We start from the raw sequence: 22,429 nt of genomic DNA on the forward strand, positions 1-22,429 counted from the left end.
AACAGGAGTGGGGGGGAAAATTTAATGGGAGAAATAAATGAAGGAAAAATTTAATGGGAGAAATAAATGATAGCACTGCCTGATGTATTTCATGCAACGTGCTGGGGACAAACCTGCCAGCAAGGAGCAGAGCCCTTGGATTTGTTTCACTGCAGTAAAACTCTCCACCCTCTCAATGAGCTGTAGTAGAGGCAACAACAAAAGAAATCCATGATCTAATTACCAAGTGGACAAAAATGCCCTGAATTTTCAAAAGGGCTCAGACAAGAGGCACCTGCAGCTAAGTCAGGCTCCTGGTGTCAGGGATTGTGGGTCCCTGCCAGCGCTGTCAGGACACGGCCACACGTGGGATTTCAACAGGAAATCTCCAAACTCTGTCTCTGCTGCACACATGGTCCCTGGGGAGCACCACTACTGCTGGGGCTTTGCTGGGAAGAGGAGAAAGGAAAAGAACCAGGAAAAAAAAAATAAAAAAGAAAAGAAAGACCCCAAGGCTACAGACATCATTTACCCTTCACAAGTAATTCCCATGCCACTCCAGCAAAATGCTGGACATATTGATTTTATCAGTACTACCAAAAGGATTGTCAGATACTTTTTAAGAAATAATTCCTAACTCATGAGAAAAGCTCGGGCAACAACTTTTATTAGGAAGAAAAAAAGAATTCTGGCATTTCAAATATATGTTTAAGTATTTACAAAAAATAATCCTCTAATAAGTAAAACCATGTTAAAGAGTTCAAGAGGGTCATGATTTTGATACTATCACTAGTAAAAATCATTAATTAAGCATCTGCCCTTAATCCAAACTCCTTGTTCAGCACAATTTTGTTGTATTACTACACCTATGTACTGACATTATATGGGGCAATACAGATGAGTAATGTACTCTTACATCCTCCTGCATTATCATCAATATCCACAACCTCAGACTTTCTGTCTCCTTCATAATATGTGGATCCTGCCTCTTTCTTATTTTGTACAGTTGGAATATTCAAGCACAATATCCCTATATTCACTTTTTTTTAGAAAATTTGTTTTAGTGGAAAGCTTTCAACTCTGGAAGTTGCCTCTCTCTCTCTGGTTTTGACAGTTTGGTTTCTGCCAAAAATACAGCAAGGTCAGCAGGAAGGTGTGGGGAATATACACACACCTTTACCTGCTCATGCCTCTGATGATGGAATTCTGTCTGTACCTGCAGAAATGCAACATCATCTAAATCAGGAAAACTCTTGCACACATGGAAAAGAAGACAACGTCACCACTCAAACATCATCAAAACTCTCCTGTACCTCAGTCCAGTCTTATCCCCCACCACACGCCCTCATCTCCAGGAGATTATTACATCATTAGCCTATAGCTGAATAAACTGAATAAGTTATTGCAGTCCTTTAATATGGACAGATTCAGTTTGGTTTCTCTGTTTAAACAGATGTGTCCTACAGAACAAATCCAAACAGTTTAAGAAGCTGCTGCTGTTGAAGAGAGATGAGCTAACTGAATGAGCAATCTTATTTATTTCTACTGAAGTAAAGCAACTTACAGGAAAGCCTTGGTTTTGTTTTACTTTGGTTTTACACAAGTTGCTTAAATTATTTACTCAAATCAGTACAATTTATGTAATACTGTAAGAAATAATATAAAAGGGAATTTAAAGAAACAGAACACCAAGAGATTCAGATGAAATTGCTCACAATGCATGGAAATAAAGGATCTTGCCCAAAAAGCACTGCCATGCCTGAAATTACAATTTCAGAAACCTTTGGGGAAGATGCAATGCTCAAGAAGTAAAGCTAGAAGAATGTTTTTGAGAAAGAGGAACACAGAGTAGAAGATATTAAGGAGGGTAGAGTGAAGATTAAGAAAGATAATGGGGAGGAGCTGAGACTGAAAAGAGGAGTGTAAGGTGATTACATGAATGCAAAAAGTGTAACACTGTGCATCAACACTCCTGGCAGTTCAGCAAATGGATAAAACACCAGGAAAATACCCCCAACAAGTTCAGGAACATTTCATTACAGAAGGCAGAATGGCTTCCAAGTGCAAGCAGCATCCAAGCATTTCCAAGGACCTTAAACACCAGTTATAAACTTCAGACAGTCCAGGTGGGGATTCTGAGGGGACACAGAAATGGAAAAGCCTCATTTCCCTGCAGCCTTTCACTCCAGGAACCCTGAACCTCCTGCAGTTCTGCTCACAAAGTGCTATACTAAATAACTTCTGATTTCTCCCATTTCTTACCTGGCTGCACAAGCAAGGTAAGAGCAGACCAAGTTTTCCAGAGGAATCTTTACATGCATTTCCTGACTCCACTGCTCCTTGGACATCTCAGCTGCTAATTGAGTGCTATCCCAGGGCACCCAAACAGAATTATTTGCTAAACAAATATATAAACTTTCCAAGTACAATGTTATTTCCTCTCACAACCATCTCTGACATCTCAATTATTTAATACTAAACACCTTCCAGAGACCTAATTCCTTTAGTTTCTCTATCATTTATGTATCTTAGAGCCAAAATGACAATTTATAATGAAATAAGGCCAGAGATATAATAATAAATTAATAATAAGTACCTGAATAAATGGAGACAAAGAGGGCACAGGCTTTTTCCCTTTTACATTGCTTCATCCAACTTTGTAAACTGTACCTCCTTTCTGCATTAACTAATTTTAAGAATTCATAAATATATTTCCTGTTCATCTTACAGCATTTTAGACTATGAATGGCATTGTAAATGTTAAAGTGATGCAAGTTTTTAAAATACTAAAAATCAAAATGCAGTGATTGATAATGTCCTACATTAAACTACATCTCTAGCTAATCATGTATTTTCACTAAATAAAAGCAAATAAACTGCAGTAAATCAGTTCAGGGAGCTGTGCCTGCACTCCTGGTGCTCACTAAAAGGTGCTGTTGCTGAAGGGTCACAGGACAGGAATGCTTTTTAGGATACACACAAACATTTTGTCCTTTAGCTAAAAATAAAAAAGATTACCTAAACACATTAAAAGTTCCAAAAAAAAGATTAGAAGAAACAAATGAGTCCCACAGATTTTGCTCCTGAACACAGAGTGTTCTTCAGGAGACAATAAAAACCACGGGATTGGAGAAGATAAAGTGTTAATCACATATTTGGTGGTTTATGAGCCAAAGCAGTCTGAGGTTTAAACTGCTTCTGCTCAGTGCTCATCCCATTCAGAGACGATGAATCATTTCCCATTTGGCAGCACTTCTGCCTACAAGCCTTGTCTTCTGTGAGATTTCTCCTGTAGCCTTGTAATAGATTTGCTAATTTGGTACACCTGACTTTGAGCACAGGCCATTGTTGCCAGCTGTCAGACTAGACCTCGTCCTGTTTATCAGACACATCTCCAGCAGCCCCAGCCACAGAAACACGGCACTGCTCACTAATCCCGGGCAGTAAATTACTTTCTAATATCCTTGTTTTTCTTACTCTGCCAAAATACCAACACATCACAGATTTAAAGCAACAGCAAAATCAATTTATCCTCAGCAGCTGGGCTCATACCAGTTTATCCAATAATCACATTTTTTAAAGTCATTTTTACTGTTCTAGTCATTCTGCCCATGAATTTCTGAGTTCCAGCAGTAGAGGTTTGATTGTTTTATACAAAGGTAACATAAGCTCACAGGGAGTGTATTCTAGTTTTTTAGGCAGGACTCCACAACTTTTTGAAAGATAAATCAGAGGAAAACAAAGTATTCAACGCCTTACACATACTGAAACATTTCCTCATTTCCCCCAGAGCTTTGTGCATGCAAAAGAAAGTGCATTACTTGCTGTTTATAAATATTTGTGTGGACAGAAGCTCAGGGTAGGGGCAACAGAGAAAACACAGGGAGAGTTGGGTGGGTTTTGCTGTTTTGGGTGTTTTTTGTGGTTTGGTGTTTTGCTGGTTTTTGTTAACCTCCCTACAGTGAAACATATGAAAAAACAATTTGTGTATGATATTTTTATGCCTAAACAAAACCTACCAGAACTTAATCCTTTACATTCCAGATGACATAAATCAGTTATACAGACACACAAAATGCAGACCTGGTCCGTACAGGTTTCACACAGAGTGCTCACAGAAACACATGCCCACACAGTAGATGCTCTTTTGATACTCTTACTCTTCTAAATGTTTTAAACCTCAGTATAGAGAATGCACATTCAGCTAACAAAAAATACAGAGTATTGATATTGCTGTCTCAGGGGGCTGTGGAGCCACTTACTCATCTCTATCATTAAATCTGGCTGCTGAATTCATGCTGAGCAGTCAAGGAAATGCACCTGGACTCTTCCACCTAGGACTGACTTGAAAGGCCAGACAGAAACTGTGATTCAACACCCAAAGACCATTTACCATGAGCAGGCCCCACACCACCCTGTGGTTTCCTTCTGCTGTACCTGTCACCAAAATTAAATTTCATTTGCCTTGGAGCATAGCAGAGGACCCCCTCTGACCCTTCTCTCATGACAAAATCCATCCAACACCACTGCAAACACCCTGAACCTGCAAAGGGAACACAGTCTGGGAGCTCAGCTGCTCTGCCAGCAGAGAAACCTGGGAAATAGAACAAAATCTTGGGATTTTAGGAAATGGAGGTGAAGTAGAACAAACAACAGACTCAAGAAACATAATTACTTCATTGCCTTGCACCAGCTACACAACCAGTCTAGTCCCATGTAAAGCTGATGTTCTTGCAAGTCAAAACACCTGTGTATGTATGTATATATATATAAAAATATAATCTATATAATAAATATTATATATATTTAATAAAAATATAATAAAATATTATATATATTACATATTATATAATCTATAGTGTATATATATTATATATACTATATATTATATAGTGTGTATATATACCTATATACATACATACTATATACCTATATATATACATACATATACACATAGGTTTATATATATATACCTATATATATATAGGTTTATATATACCTGTGTGTATATATAAAGGTTTTTCTTTGTAACATTTGACATGATGAATCAGATACTGCATTTCAAGTATTATTCATCTGTACAACTTAAGCTAGCCCTGAGGAACTATTAAAGAAAAATATTTGCCAGGAAAAAATAACTTAGAATATATGATTCATTCATTTCTGAAACAATAAAATGGGTCACTATAACAAAAGTAACTATATTGTAAATACGTCAATTAAAACGTAAAAAAAACCTCTAGCCAAATACAATGAAGAAAGCATGGCCTCAGAATGAAAACAAACCACTAAATGTGCACATGTGTGCAAATAACAAAACATCTTGCTGGAAAAAGGTAATTTTATCAAATGCAGTTAACACCATATCTGATGTAAATGGTTCTCTATTTTTTAGGGATTTCATAGTCTCAGAACAACAAAGACACACCTCAACTCTCAAACATAACTATTCTTCTATTAAGCTGATAAACAGATATTTATTTCAGCAGAAAGTGATGCATGTAGTGTACACCTAAAAACCAAACAGATCCTGAACATCCCCCTGGGAAGCAGACAAGGCTATGACTGACCTTAAGTCATGACAAAAGGAATCAGCTGAAGAAAATCATGCATTTAATAACTTTATCATTGTCCAAAGCACAAAGTGGTGTGAAAATGAGTAGGTTTTGGCAAAGAAGTCCCACAGGAGCAGAGTTTGTTTCAGACTAGTGTCAAACATTGGGGGAAAAGTGAAGTACTGTTACGCATCAACAAATAACTGTACAATATGAAAACAGTCTGAAAACTTCATTTTTCTTCATAGTTAGACAATATTCAGTTTACTTAAAATGAAACCTTGCAGTTTCACATTTTATCAGTTTGTTCATTTTTAGTTTTCTAAAAAAATAACCACCCATCTGAATGCACCCATAACTTCTCCTTACTCTGTCTACACAGACCTCTACAAGAAACTTCAACCTGCACATCTGCCTGTGTCTTGCTGGAGATACACCTGCCCAGAACAGGTGATTTCTGTTTGGTTTCTTCACTGCTCAAACTCTTTTTGCAGGCTCCTTTGTGTGTGTCTCATACACACAGAGAGTCAAAATGGTTCACAACACTGGCAACTCAGTGCAAACAGAGCACAGGGCACTAAATCAACCCCCTGGCACTGGAAGATGCTCTGGTGCAAATCCAGTGGGGATGAACTGTAAAATTAAAGGGCTGCCCTCTTCTATACAGAAATATTCACAAAGAATGCAAGATCCATCCCAGTGTACAAATGATGACTGCCATAGCTCGTAGCTTTCTCTGTCTGCTTGATATTTAACATATTAACATTGACTCTAACTAAAAAAATTCAAATCTTTCATGCTATGAACTCCTCAACAGCAGATAACACTTCTCTGAAAACTTGTAACTTCTGGAGTTGCATTAATTGTAACTCCAGAACTGTTGTGAAAATACAGCACATAAATGAGCCAAGGAAACTTAAAAACTACATAATTCAATCTTCATAATAATCTTCATAATCTTCATAATTCAAAACTTCATAATTAACAGCAAGATTTCCGACCCTTTTAAAGTAAGAAAATATCAGCATTAATGAAGTGACCAAGATATTCTTACAATCAAGGATCTTTAAAAAAAAAACTTCTCAGGTTTGCTAAAAGCTGAAGAATTCCTTTTGTTCTACACATAAGGAGTAACTCTGATCTTATCTGCAAGTCTTTTTAGAATTATGTTCTGAATCATGGCCACTCAGAAGCCAGCCCTTCATTCCCTATTCCTTCTATATAGGATCAAGGTGGTGGACATGTGAAGCAAAGGAACAGATGGGAGAAATTTTGGGGTGGGTGTTTTTTCCTGTTTGTTTTTAAACTTCTGGCCTCTTTCCAGCTGTAACCACTCACATTCTTTGCATGTTATGCATCTTGAGCTCTTATAAAGCCCCCCTGCTGTAGATGACCCCTTCTTCCCAATAGAACAGATCACCAACAGAACATCACATGGGCACAAACAGCATTCCCTGGACAGAAAGCCAAGTGTTGAAGGGCTGGAACAGACTCTGGGCTGCCTCTGTGACCCTGTGGCACATCCAGAGCTGCAGCACCAGAGCCCAGGTACCAACAGATCCCCAGTGCCAAAATCAGACTCCAACATCCTCCCATTTACCCGGACAGCTCCTTGTTCAGGTCACTCCCTTCTCCTCCTCCCTCATGCAGCTTTTGTGCCCTGTGCATTCCAGGCAGTGCCTCTCTCCACACCAGGAGCTCACTGAGCTCAGCTTTAGGGTACAGAGCTCAGCTCCTCACTAAAGCTGCCCCAATCCTTACCTGGCTGGTCCAGCCCCACCTGCCATCACCGTGTCCCTGTCTGACAGAGCCTCTGCCCCAGAATAAAGCATTCACAAGAACAAAGCTTTTCTACATGATGTGCAATGTATTTTTAATCCTTTTTGAAACTGGTTGAAGTTTAGCAGAATCTTCCCAAAATAAATGTGGTCTGATGTAGCTCCTCAGCATGACAAATGTCCGTGATAGCTAGCAGCACTGAGCAGTGCTGATAATGGGAAGGGCTGACTGGAGCTGGCATTGTTAGCTCCAGCTTGGTATTCCAAGTTCAGCCAGAGTTATAAATTCCACTGATGGAAGTAAAAGGCCAAGATGTTCAGACAGACAAAGCAATTCCATGTTCAAATGACACAAAGTAAAAGCAAGTGTGAGCCCCAGAGCTCCCAGTCCCCACAGTGGTAAAGGGACAAGGAGCAATCCAAGGCTCAGGGTGACCAGGGACAATTTTCCTGTCCTGCAGTGACACAGGGTGGGATCAGGACAAGTGCACCTCCAGACATGGACCACACTGCAAAGAACTGTTGAAATGTGGACAGTGAGGTTACTAAATTCCAATAAACTTATGAAAAATAGAAAGCTTCTGAATGGGTCCAAAGTCCTGCCCAGTGTAGATGAAGTTACAGTATGCTGATACACAGGAAATAGCTGACTGATTCTACAGGATGAACAATTCACCAGAGGAAAGGAACTTTCAGGAAAAATGATAAATATTGTAATGAGGAAATCCGAGGCACGTATTCACAATGCCACATTCACATCTCACAAATGAACAGAAATTTCTTCATGATCCCCTGGCCACAGAAGCAACGAGACACAGACAAATATAAATATATAGGACCTCCCCCAGGCAGAATAACCTCTTGCTGTTTGGGAGGGGAAGCAAGAACTTTACTGTCTATCCTTGTAGATGAGACTACAGAAGTTTTAACCTCCTTTTACCCCCCATAACAGCTACTGAGAGAACATTGTGAACTGTGGGAACTGCTTCAGGAAGGGAGAGAAGACTTCACAAATATTTTATGACAAGCCAGGCACGACGCACGTACTACTGAAAATTACTCTAAGTCATTTTTTCCTTAAAGGCCTTCTCTTTTCCTGCTGCAGAAGGAAGCAGAAGCCAACATTTTAAATCATCTTTCAACCCAACTCTTAAGAAGAAATCCCAGACATGAAGGATGTTCACAAAAGGGCCACAGGGTTACATGACAGCACAACTTCAGCATAAATCTTGCCCTCCTCACATTAGTACAATCACAAAGATTTAAAACCTTTAACTTTTAAACAAAAAGCTGATATCCAGCTATTGAGGCAAATTGGAATTACTGCATAACACCCGGAATTTACAGACAGCATTTGCTTCTGTAAGAAACCAAGGGCACTTCTCCTGTGCAGAAGCATTAATAAGGCTGAACAGAGGACAACAGCAGTTTTTCCCCATTCCAACATCTTTGATCAAGAGTTTATTATAACTATGTGTGAGATATATATCTATCTATATATCATGTATATACATTTGAATATTCTGTTCATCAGCACCCTGTGTTTCACCAAGCATCCAGAATTACTAGTCAGACATTTAGAAATGCCACATATACAACCCACTGGAAATTATGAAAGATGGCACAAAATTTTGTTACCATTCTTCACAAGCTTCAATTAACAAGAACCTTCTGCAAAGTCAGTATAAAGCATTTTAGAACTTTCTACTACAATTCCCTAAATAAAAGCCCTAGAAAATTTCTGCTTTTTCATGCATTATGCCCTTCTTTAAGTGTGGGCAATTTCTGTGTCATACACAGTGCACTCAGGCTTAAAGAAGGCAGTCATTTTTAATTAGTACTGCTGAGCAAGTGCTCTCAAGGAGATGTGAGGATGAGGTGCTTCGCATCTATTTCAATGAAGTACTGAGCAATGGGTATTTTGTGTCCTTTAAAACACATGTATTTGTATTATCAGGGTGAAGAGAAATGCTCAGAATCTTCAGATTTCCACACTGGCAGTGCAATCACTGAATCATTACAGCCTGGCTCAGAGCTGGACTCCTGTACATTTCTTTACATTTTAGCCCAAGCACAGGAGCACACATTTGTTTTCTGCTTCCACTATAAAGTGACACAAAACCTGGGAAACTTAAGAGTCCCATCACATCCCTGTGTCACCTCTTGAACAACTGTACCCCACTCTGTCCTGTTTCACCTCTACAAATGTCCCCTTTTACCTCTGAATGGCACCACCTACACCAGCTCTATCCTTCGAAGTTTCTTATATCACACTGATGCCACCCTTTATAAATTAAGACAGAAGAACTTTGCTGCTAAACAAAAGAGGACACTTAAACATTACTACAACTAAGCACAATGCTATTACTCATCTAGTCCTGCACAGTCTTCTATACAGAACTATAAACTATTTCATAATCCACCAGGGAAAATAATGGGAAGAACTTCTTCTCTGAAAATAAATATTTATAGATATTATAAATAAATAATTTCAGAAGAAGGTGAACATTTTCTGTTAAGAGTCAAATTGAAGGACTATTTGTCATAAGGATAGCCAAATGCTTGGTACAATAAATGCCATGAATTTCTAATCCCAGGCAGTTAAGCGTGAATGTAATTCTATGAATTTTATTCAGACATGTTTTGTTCCTTTGCATGCTTAAGGATTTTTATTTTAATTTTTTTTAACCAGCCATGTCCATAAACATCTAACCCAGCTACATCTTTCCTCCCTCACCAGTACTAAAAGAATTTTTGTACATTTTACATTTTTTTGCATTAAAAATACCTGCATTTACTAGACTGCCTTTTACTAAGATGAACAACAGATTACTAAATACACTCCATCTACTTTCCTCATGTACTACAATATGCACAAAGCAGGAGCTTTATCATACATAATTTTAGAAGTGTACAGCCTGGTCTTTATCTGTATTAGAAAGAAATCTTTAGGTGACCCAAGTTCAGAAAATGCCTCTAAGTATTGCCAACACAGATTCCACCTCCAGTTAAATACAAGCACAACGGCATCTATAATTGAATTTATGTATGCATCTATATATAAACTCCAAATCAAATGGTTAGCATGTTAAATAGAAGCATCATGACAGATATAATTAGTTATTACCCCATTTAACTCCATCAGTAATGTTAAAATCTGGGTCAAGGCAGAATGAAAATGCCACCAAGAGCCTGCTGGTCTGTGAACCTGCCTGGAGCCACCACTCACTTACACATCAACCCACCACAGTCCTCTACAGCCAGAGAAAAAGGGGGATGCCAAGAGATGGACATAATGTGGATATATTCCTCAGCTCACCCATCTGACAGCACAGGATGGAGCAGAGGGACATGTGCATCCCCAAAGTTGGTGCTGTGGGTTGGAAAGCTTTGCTATGGCATTGTCACTGCTGTGTTTGTGGCAGGATGGCATCACACAGGCTGATTTAAGCATCAGTGGCACAATGTGGGTACACAGTTTTATTGTGACCTGTAAATTACACAGCCTGGACATTCTCTGCATATTTGAAACAACTGAAATGAATTGTTACAGACAGGAAGCACTGAAGCTGTTCCACTGACAATCCCACAGCCATGGAGTGACTCTCCCTTTCTCCAAGAAAACAAGCCTTGTAACTGGGGTTAAATATGCACTGGCCAAGAGTCACTCCACAAAATCACCAACAGGATACAGCCACAGAAACTCACACACTGCTACTTTTTCTTTCACTTTCAGAATTTTGTAAATGTGAATAACACTTCATCAAAAGCAGTATGAGTTATTCATTTCTGGGGATATCAGCCCTCCGGGTCTGATCTGCCTGAGCAATAGCAAGAAAAAGTATTTTGAAGTGGAAAAAAAGCAATTCCCAAGAGTCTGCAGGATGCTAAAGTACAGCTGATAGTGCACACAAATATGGCACATGAGCAATAGCTGAACACAAATCACCCCAAGTGCAGTCTCAGAAGGCCCAAAACAGAACCATCTCTGCTGTGGATTTAAACTCCAAAGAAACAATGTTCATGGGCAGAAAGTCAAAAGATAGTGGATCTAAATCCCAGCTTTACTTGGTTTATCCTTTTTATGATCTTGAGCTTGTCTATTCTCTATCCTGTATCAGTCTCCCCCTTAACCTCAGATGATAATGCTTAGCCAGTTTTGTCCTGAGCTTTGTTATCAACAGACAAAGACTTCTTCAAAGTTACAAGCAATCTTATCTATGCTTTCACTGGAAGTACTCAAAGATGAAGCAGTAAGAAAAAATCAACAATTTGCTTCCTTGAATATATTACTGACAAATGTCCCTCAAGATCCTGATCCTGTTCCCCAGACAGGGATGTGCTTTGCTGACAGCAGACACACACAGCAGCTCCAGCACTGAGGTGACTCCTCCCAGCTCTCCTCATGGGATGATCTCAGCCCTGCACGTGTGATGGGCATTTACATTTTATACATTAAAGCAGGCACACAACAGCCAGGGCAGGAATGCACTCGTGCCTCCCAGCCAAGTCAGAAGCCAGCTCACGTCGCTGTTGTGAGGAGAGCAGGGAAGACACCCAAAGGAATCATCCACCCTCCTCTAAAGGCTGCAAGGAAGGTCTGGCCCAGTGGTGAGATGTCATTCCAAGTAAGATGGCAAAGCAAGGAAGCACTTCAAAGGCCATGAGATAAACCAGAACAAAACATTAAAAGCTGTCTTCTTTCAGGAATCTACCCATTCACCTTAAAGACACAAAGACAAAATGTTTTCATCTGGGGCCTGATCAGATTTTTCAGTGTGATTAACAAGGAAAACAGAACATAATTTGTCACCACTAGATGAGATTCTCAGCTTTGTACAGCCACACAGACAGACATTACAGTACAGTGTAAACTCTTCAAACTTCACTGAAAACTAAAATTCTAAACATTACTTGCTAATATTCCACCCCCAGGATTCCTTTTATTGTTTTTCCCAGCAATAGCTTTAATTTTTTTAAACATTACCATTAGGACTGCCTGCAGATTTCCCATATGTCTCCCACATATGCCCCATATGGTACCTACACATGTAAATCCCGACCAGCTTCTTTGTGATGCTGTGCTGATTGTACAGCCACAGGTGAATAGTGGGGATTTTTAACTGAATTGCAATCTTTTAACTGAACCCTCCCTGTAACTGTTTCCCTACTGCAATTTCCTCCCCCAAATCCTCTCTGATCTTTGTTTTCCTTGCCATGATACCCCATTACGTACTCTTGAACACAGACATATAATTTTATACCCAGATGAATAAAACTTTGTCCTACAAGCTGAATTCATAGAAACAAACAGCTGAAACTGCTCCATACAGCTGCTCAGTTGTTTATTACAATTCTTTGGCACCTGTATGATCCACAACTGATTTATATGTATATAAATATCTATAACTATACACTGTGTACAGAAGAAAGGATATATTTACACACACACTTCATACTTTGATGAAAATATTGAGGGCCAAGCAGCCATCAGTCCCTGCACATCTGATCAGACACATGTCTATTGACTTTGTTATGACTGCACCAGCTTAATCCACCTACTATGTAATTTATTGATTGGGATTTCTTAATGACACATGGCTTACAAAAACCAGTACTTAAGTCAAATATACCCTCCATGAAGGAACCCCATTGTTTTATTGCTGACCAAAGCCTATCTAAGTACAGGCTGCTGGTGGGAGAGGCAGCCCTGCCCTCTTTGCAGCTCCTTCTCTGTATCCCTCCTCTTCAATACAAAAAACCATTTTTTTCCTGGTAGGATTAGCTTTCAGCTCATCCCAGAGCTGCACAGTTGCTGGAGACAACACAAGGGAGGGCCCAGAAAGTGAAGCCAGGGACTACAAAGAGAAAAAAGAAACAGCACTCAGATTCTAAACTGACCTAAAATGGCACTACAATTTCAGTCAACTAGAAACCACTGCCTTGCTACATACAAATATAGGGAGCTCCTTTATCAATGGATTGATCAATGATAAAGTACAATACAAATACAGGGAGCTCCTTTATCAATTGATTGATCAGATGTTCCCACAGTGAGGCTCTCAAATCCATAAACTTCAGTCCTGCTTCCACCACCACTGCTGGAAAATTTAGGATTCAGGTAAAGCACTGTCTCAACTGGATTAATTTAACACTTTGACTTATCCACTGCAAAAACCAGGTTTGAATATTCCACATTGTTTTACAAAGCTCAGGAATATTCTGGCTTTTTATAAATAAAGCATGTTTTGCAAGAAATATTATTAGCATTACAACCAGAGTTTCTGTGATCTGGTAAAACAGCAGCACTTTCTCCTCCAACACTGTAAGTTCCCAGTGCAGTCCCACCTTTGTACTGGGAGGGCTGAATGGACAGTAAAGCAGCAAGAGAGAAGAGAGAGGGGCAGCACATGAGATGCTGATACATTTTCCACAACACAACACCCAGTGCTTTTATTTCTCTCATCAGCAAACCCTGCAGGAAAGCTGGAAGCAGTAAGAAGGAGGAAACACAAATCCAACAACTCTTCAGGCCTAAGTCTGATTCTGTACCAGCAAAACTCTTCCAGCTCATTCCAGTTTCATCCATGGGATATTTATCACCACTTTTTCCAGCCCAGTGTAACTGGGCTTGGTGGCTATAGAAGTGTCTTTACTTGTTAACAATTCAGAGACAAACACTACCTGCAAAACATGAACTAAATAAACTTCTGCACTGAACCTTTACTCAACATATTCAAATGCTCACAGAGTTTTGAGGACTTCAAACTGATTTTGGAAAGTATCTCCTTGATAAAAACAACCTTATGGGCTTCAGAGAGCTGTCATTGATCTCCTAAGTGAAAGCAGCCACATGTAGCTATTACAACATTAGAAAATTCACATATTAGGACATAAAATATTTACTGAAAATTTCTCAGTTTTCTGAAGAATGAAAGATCAACACAATTCAACAACGGGGTGAACAAAATCAGCATGTTCTGTATTTACAAATCCACATATTCAACACAACACTGAGAAAAATCACACTAGGAACGGAAGGGGATGACTGCACTTGCAGCTTTTGCAGAATTTGAATGTACTTAGGATAGGACCAGATCAAATGGTGGTAAATATGTGAGAGTCAAAGAAGTTTTCCTTACACTTCCTTGGACACTGTTATTACAAGCTGCTAAGATAAATTTTGCAGAAGACTAGTGCAATTCTAGACTTTAGCTAATTTAAATTACACTGCCTATATTTTAATCAGAAACAAGGATTTACACCTCCTGCTAGAAGCATCATCAGAAGCCATGACCCTCAGATTTTAACAATTATCCAGAGATTTTTTTTTAAGCCCAGGATTATGTGAACTGTATCAACATAGGTATCACTAAACACTCAAGTGATATTTGCAGCAAACAGCCAAACCTTTGCAAAAGAATAACCTTTTGTAAGAAATGTATAACACAGATGCACTGTAAACTAAATAAAAACTTACTAGAAGTATGCCACCGCTGTGGTTTGTCTCTGTTGTGGAACCCAGACCTAAATAAACTGTTAAACACTTAGTGTAAAGGTATGCCAAACATTTCTCAGAACTTTCTTAAGGTCTCAACAAAGAGTCAACCTTTTTTGCAAAATGAGGCCTAGGTTAAATATTTTATTTGGCTCCTCAAGATGGACTGAGAAGTTGGGCACTAGCTCCAGATCAGTTCTTGGACTCACATCAAACATTACCCTGTCATTTATCCAGTCAGTCAAAACAATGTTTTCCATCTAAACCTTTAATGTTTATGTCCTGAAAAACTGCTAATTGAATCCAGTTCTTGAAATCCATTTTTTAATCTATACCATCTAATTTGGAGATACTGAACAGAAAAGATAAGCGTTGAACAATGATTGCAGAATTAATCCCATAAACATTCAAGCCAAAACAGAAGACTGCTAGTTTCATAGAGCCAAAGAAAATTAAGATTAAATAGCATTTGTCAGTTTGAGAATAAACTTTTAAAAACTGGATATACAGATTCTTTTAATTCCAAACAGTTTTAGAACTCAAGAGCCCTCCAACTGCTTTTCCAATCAAAAAGGGTAATCAAAACCACACAGATCACTTAAAACTATTCCTAGGCAAGAATTGACAACATGTCAGCTGAATTAATAAAATTCATTGTTTTCCTTAAACATGTAAAGCTTCCTTACAACAAATGACCCTACGTGAAACAGCTCCCCATTAGCTAAAGCAGAAAATACCTCAAGCTGCTCAGCTGGAGACACAGGCCAATGTTTCCTATAAGCTTCCAATAACAGAACTGCTCCTCAGTGCCTGCCAGAGCTGCTAACCCTGGAACAGTCCTAAAAAGACAATTTTGCCTTCATCCCATGCTCTGCACATTCCCTTCCTAAAATACAAGATGCCAAAACCACCCAAAACCATTCCTCAGGGTTGTACCTGCTGCATTTGGGGACTGGCCACAGTGTGTAAAAGCACAGCCTGCTCCTGGTCACAATCACGCTCCCCTCAACACACTGAGATTGTCACAGACACAGCTTCAATATATGCTTAATCCTCAATAAAAATAAAATATGAAACGAATTCGAACACAAAACACAGAGGTGAGAAAGACAACTCCCCAGACAGTATTTTCCATGCTTTTAAATAAGGCTACAGACCATTTGTAATGTTTCAAAGATAAGCAAGTCTGAGCACTCACTGCTCAGGGAAAGAAAGTATTAAAGCAATAACCTGAGGAGAAAGCTACAAAACACTCGGTAAAAACAAGGCAGCACTGTTCCATGCAGCAGCAGCTACGCTCATTTTAGGAGTTTTATTTCCAAGTGTAATATAGAGACACTCACAAATCTCCATGAAAACTAGATTACAAATCTAGTCTGAGTAATTCCAAAGTAAAACATAAGCAGATACATTTTACTATTCCTGTGAAAATAACATACTTGGAAAAATCAGTATGAAAACATCTCTCTTTATTAGGCATTAAACTGGAGATATTGCTCACACACCTAAGGTAAATATAACAACTCTTCTAATATTTTAAAAAATATTTCTTTTGCAAGCTGCTTAGCTACACTATATAAAGATGGATATTTGCAGTGAAAAGCTATATTTTTCTAATTGCTTACCTTCGTGTACTGATGCTTCAGGACACACAGTATCATTTATGTGCTGGAGAACTTAACAATATTTTGAAGAAAAGAGCTAGATCCAAGTGTCCTGAATTTTTTAAAGAAAGCTCCAGCAGAATTTCTAGTATTTTTTTCCTCTAAACCTGTTTATCTGAGATTTCATATGGAAAAGGGCATAATTTTAAGTATTTAAGACCATATTCTTTTTCTTCCCAGCATGCAGGTGAACCGTTTTAATGGTATTTTAAAATACCACAGGTCAAGTGGTCTGGAGGAGGGCAGGACAAGGCACTTCACCCAAGAACTGAACAATCATAGAAACACAGAATATGCTGAGTTGGAAGGGACCCACCAGGATGATCGGGTCCAGCTCCTGGCCCTGCACAGGACACCCCAAAATCCCTCCGTATCCCTGAGAATGGGACCAAAGGCTCCCTGAGCCCCGCCAGCCTTGGGGCCCTGACCACTGCCCTGGGAGCCTCTCTAGTACCCAACTGAGGAAATCGCTTCAAAACCCCGACAAAACAACAACAATAAACAAACAAAGAGATCAAAACAAAGAATGTGGCAGTTTCTTTCGAGTTTACACCGAGAAAACGAAAGGAAAATAAACGGCAAAGTTGGGGTGCGGTGGCTGAAGTTCGCCCAGGCGGCTGCGGGCCCCGGGCCGGGCGGGTGGCGGAGCCCGGACACGCCGAGCCGGGGCCGAGGGGAACCGAGCGGAGGAAAACCGAGTGCAGGGAAACCTCGCCCTCCCCTTCCCTGCGAGGCCTCAGGGGCCGCTCCGGCCCCAGGTTCAACCTCAACGACACCCGGAGGAGCCGCTCCCGCCCCCCGGCCGGGCTGGCCCCGCGCCCCCGGCCCAGCCTCACCTGTCAGCCGCAGCTTGACGGGCCCGTTCCGCCGGGCCCCCGGGTTGGACATGGCCCCGGCCGGGGCTCCCCCGCCGCTGCTCCGCCAAGGGCTCGGGGGAGGCGCGAATGGAGCCGGGCCGGGCGCTCAGGGCAGCGGCGGCCGCCGAAGGAGGAGGAGAAGGAGGAGAGGCCCGGATGTGCCCAGCGTCGCCATGAGCGGGGCCGGGGCCGCGGAGGAGGAGCGGAGCCTTCCCCGCTTCCCTCCGCTTCCCTCCGCTTCCCCGCCCCCGGGCCCGAGCACAACAAAGCCGGGACGGAGCCGCACGGACGGACGGGCTGGCGGCGAGCTCGGCTTCTCTACTCTCCCTCCGTCCCTCCCTCCTGCCCCGGGGAGGCCCTGCCCGCCCTCCGCGCCCCGCCTCGGGTCAGCCCGGGGGGGGAACGGCGTCAGGTGGCGGCGGAGGCCAGGAGCTGCCGGCCAGGGAGGAATGGCCGTGTCCTGGGAGGGCTGGGGAAGGATGGGGGAATGGCCGTGTCCTGGGAGGGCCGGGGAAGGATGGGGGAATGGCCGTGTCTTGGGAGGGCTGGGGATGGGGAACGATGGGAGGAATGGACGTGTCCTGAGGAGAACTGGAGATCAGGAAGAATGGGGGAATGGCCGTGTCCTGGAAGGGCTACGGAAGGATGGGAGGATTGGCCGTGTCCTGGGAAGGATTGAGGGAATGGCCGTGTCCTGAGGGGGCTGGGGGTCAGGAGGGATCGGGGGACTGGCTGTGTCCTGTGAAGGATGGGGGGAATGGCTGTGGCCTGGGAGAACTGGAGATGAGGAAGAATGTGGGTAATTGCCATGTCTGAGGGGAAGTAGGGGACTGGGAAGGTTTGGGGGGACGGCTGTGTCCTGTGAAGGATGGGGGAATGGCCGTGTCCTGAGGAGAAGTGGAGATCGGGAAGAATGTGGGTAGTGGGTAATAGCCATGTCTGAGGGGCAGTAGGGGACTGGGAAGGATGTGGAGAATGGCTGTGGCCTGGGAGAGCTGGAGATCAGGAAATATGTGGGTGAATGGCCAAGGTGGGGAGGAGAGGGTGGCAGAGAGGTTGTGTGGGGAGTTGGGACAGGAAAAGCGAGGGTACAAATGGGAAAAGACATGGCAGGAGAATTCCGAGGCAAGCTGAAATGGGTGGTCCCATGCAGGAGTGCTGCCGATCCATGACAGTATTCCCCATGGACAGGGTGTGACAGACCAGCCCTGGAAACTGTTAAACTTTGGACCAATTTGGTTCTTATCTGCACTGTGTAGAAATCAGCAGTTGAGTTCTGTGAACTGCCATTCGCAGAATAATAATAATAATAAAAAGCCTTGCATCCATGCCATGTTGCCTAATTTAACTCCCACCCTGTGGGAAAGGTGACCCTTTCCAGAGTTTTCCCAGCTCTGCAACACACTTCCCACGAGGAGAGCTCCCTCAAGTCATGGGCAGCTTTCTGCAGGGCCAGAGGGGCCTCAAGGGTGAGAAAAGCTCCCAGAAAAGCTACAAACGTTTCCACAGTCGAGGTTACTTCAGAAGTTTAAGCTCTAACATCACACACCTACTCTTACTAATACCCTACTGGTTTGGTCATGTCACTGCTCTGGCTTTTCCTGCTGAGGTAAGCTGTCAATTGTTATCATGTGGGCAGTCAGAGATGAGGATCGAGCCATGGATCCCCAGCATGGGATGAGAAGATGACCTGTGCTTCACTGAGTTCTTCCTGTGGCTGCCACACAGCCCAGGAGGTTTCCTCTCTGCAGTTGCACGGAGCTGAGCTGTACCTGTGCCTTGAGTGTCCCATCCTGACAGAGCTCAGAGCTTAGGCCTCATTAATTCAAACCTGGGTGTGCAACTGAGGTTTTTTTTTTTTTTCATTGAAGGCCTTGGAATTGCAATGTGGTTCTCAAAGCTTTCCTTCCATAAAATGTGACCTCTCCTATGTTGTATGTGAGGACTCACGTCCTATTCCTCCCAAAGTACCTTAAGTGCCATGTGGAGATTTGCAGTGCTTCCTGCAGTGGTGGCACTGCTGTTCCAGTGTCACTTCAGCAGGGAGCAGAGGAATCCTGGGATTCCTTCCTTGGCCAGGGCTGTGCCTGTCCCCTGTGCCATCAGCTGTTGATCACAAAACCAGTAAATGTCAGACACCAACCTCCTTCACAGCACAGCCAGAGCACAAGGGGAAGCATTGGTTCAGTGCTTCACCACTGGCTCAAAAGAAGAGAATTTGAAACAATTAAACTCTAAGCAGCATTTACTACAAAACATGGACAATATACCTATGGATTTATGGCTTTACATTGCACTGAAACAGTTAAGAAGTTACTTTGTAATGGTTATGTAAATTAACACACCCCAAAGACATTCCAGGTGTCCTGATTCTTGCATTAAAAAAAAAAAAAAGAAAAATCAGCATTTGTAATTGAAGGTCATACTATTGAAGTTTCAATCTGTTACAAATTCACATATCCTTTTCTCAATCCAAGTATATAAAGCAAATGGCTGATGGTTTGTAAATATTGCAATATTATCTGGCCACTTCTAAACTGAACAGAAAAAAAATATAAAACTACTTTTCACATACTTAACATATTTCTAGATTTTTCCTAACATGATGATTATTCATTTCTGGGGTCTTCCAGTGCACTTTGGACCCAATATTCAATAATTCTGATATAATTTGACAAAAGTGCCTAATGTTGTATTAAACATAGAATTCTTTCTACATGATCTTTTTCTAATGGATAACTAGTGTGTCAGACATTAATTGAAATGCCAATATTTTAAAAAACCTTTTGGGATTAAATACAGTATTTCATTGTTCAGTAGTTATATGAACATTTTAATGCTTTCATTAAAAGCGTTTTTTAAAGGTCATGAAGCATACTTGGTTTCAAACTGCTTTTCAGAAAGGAACTTGCTGAACTATAAATTTTTCTAAGGTTTTTGGACCTGCTGCTCACCTTTCAGTGAAAACACTGTGATATATTGCAAGTGCAAGAGCATTAACTGACAGTCTGTACATTTGGGTCAGCATATAAAATGTTCTGCCTGCAGGATGGCTGCTGCTGCTGAGCATTTTTCTGTAAAATGTACCCTGTATGATTTTATTTACTTAATTTTTAAACAACCACCATGACTTGAGCACTTTTACAAATCCATCCCAAGTACATCAGTGACACGTGGGACAGTCCTGCAGAGCAGGTGTGTATTTAACAGGGGGAGAAGAGAGGCTCCAGCTCCCACCAGCCTGGCAGGGCTGGGTCCCAGTCAGGTCAGGACCAGGTCCCCTTGTCCCTGAGGTGGGGACAGCGACCTGGACCAGGCTCAGACACCCAGAGGCACCAGGTGCCAGCTGCTGCTGCCTCCCTTTGTGCCAGGGCACAGGGCTGTGCCTTGGGTGTTCCACAGCTCTTTGTGTCCTGTCCTGTCTCCCAGTTCTGTTGGGAAATGAGGATTTTCTCTCACTGTTCACTAAGCAGAGCTGCCAGGCAGGATTTCAGCTGAGCAGCTTCATGAGGGACCAGTGTGAGATCTGCAGGGGAAGAGAAGCCTGGCAGAGCACCAGGAACTGCAGCAGTGCAGGGGACCAAAGGTGCTGGCAGTCCCTGGTGGTTGAAAATGCTGCTTTCCCAACCCAGGAATCCCACTGGAATGTTATGATCCAGAGGTTCTTGAGCCAGCACTATCCCCCAGATTCTCAAAATATTCTCGGATTAACAGGACCAATGTCTCGCTGATCCTGCTTTCACTTTCAGAAGCCAAGAGTTTGCAGCAAATTGTCTGTATGCAGCTCCATTTCAGGAGGTTTCACTCTGGCAGGGCTGATCCTGTGAGAGAGACAAGCAAGTATCACCAGAGCTGCTGCAGAGCAAGGTGGTGTCACTGAACACACACTAGGCTGGTGTCACTGAACACACATCCTTTCAGGATGAGGTAGCTGCTGGGATCCGCAGGGATGGGAGTGCCTTGCATCACCCTGAAGATCATTTTGGATGACAGCCTTGTTGGAATTGGGAATTCAATCCAGCTTCTTCAGGCAGAGCTTCTCAGCTGAGCCACCCTCTAAAGGAGTGGAGGAAAGTGTAGGGAAGGGGCAAGGTCAGGTGTCTTTAGGTCACCAACAGGGTGAGGAATCCAGGAGAAAATAATGTAATAGTTGGTATCATTGTGATATCACATCAGTGGTATTGGTGTCATATGAGTGAAACTTTGAAGAAGTATTTACAAACACAAAAATTTCATCTGTTCCACAACTACACAAAAAAGGGCTTTGATTTCTTGAATTTACCAAGAGGAAGAAGGAGAAGGTTTTGCTTTTCCAGGTAGTTCTCAAAGGATTTAGTGATTCTGGACTGCAGGAAATGTGTACAAACATCTTTAACCAAGTAGTGTTCATTTTCAGAAGAGGATGGTTGTAGTTAATTTTTTAGAGGTGAGGTCCTCCCCATCTTTAGAAATGGAAGAGTATACTGGAAACTCATTCCTCAGCATGTGGAATGTGTTCAAAGCAAATCAACATTTAAGAATTACATTCCATTTCTTTCTGTATATAGGTTTAATCACAGCACATTCCCTCAGCAGTAATGAGAGCTGGCTGGTATTACATCACATTCTTCCCCAGTTTCTGTAAAGGTACCAAGAAAGCAAGAGATCTCTGCCCCTATTATTATGATTTTGTAAGTTAATTAAAATGTTAAAACTATTTTCCTGAGACAATAAAGAAAAATTAAATTATCTGGATTGTACTTACTTCTACTAGCCATCATTTACTGAATTTCCCAGAGCCTGACATGGGTGACATTATAGACATCACCCCTGGAGATCATGGAGTTAAAGATGAGTTGATCAGTAGAAAATTACACCTTCATTTCTTCTTTCTCTATGATGTATTTCCATTGTATGTGCAACTGATAATGCTAAATGCCTATTTTGCCACCTAATGGTGTAGTTCTGAGAAATAAAGTACTATAGCAGATTACGTCTAGGCAACCCTAAAAATTTTTAATTGATCAGGTTTCATTTCATCTAGAAAGAGATACATTTGAAATATTTATGAAAGTCTGTTCCCTTTCTTATCACATCAGTATTTTTCTTTTTTTGGTAA

At 41.5% G+C, this 22,429-nt stretch overlaps 1 protein-coding gene across 1 annotated transcript in view; it reads right to left on the reverse strand.

Moving 5' to 3' along the window:
* SMURF2 (SMAD specific E3 ubiquitin protein ligase 2) overlaps nucleotides 1-17,535 on the reverse strand; it is a 58,875-nt gene extending 41,340 nt beyond the window's left edge. Inside the window, exon 1 of the mRNA XM_054278631.1 lies at nucleotides 17,311-17,535. Coding sequence (XP_054134606.1) covers nucleotides 17,311-17,362 — 52 coding nt within the window. The 5' untranslated portion in view covers nucleotides 17,363-17,535. The remainder of the gene's footprint in view (nucleotides 1-17,310) is intronic.
* Between the last annotated feature and the right edge of the window lie 4,894 nt (nucleotides 17,536-22,429).

This window comes from Melozone crissalis, unplaced genomic scaffold (genome assembly GCF_028551555.1).
Source record: "Melozone crissalis strain CALT ecotype California unplaced genomic scaffold, PUWL_Pcris_2 ptg000026l_1, whole genome shotgun sequence".
In the NCBI taxonomy this organism is placed as follows: domain Eukaryota; kingdom Metazoa; phylum Chordata; class Aves; order Passeriformes; family Passerellidae; genus Melozone; species Melozone crissalis.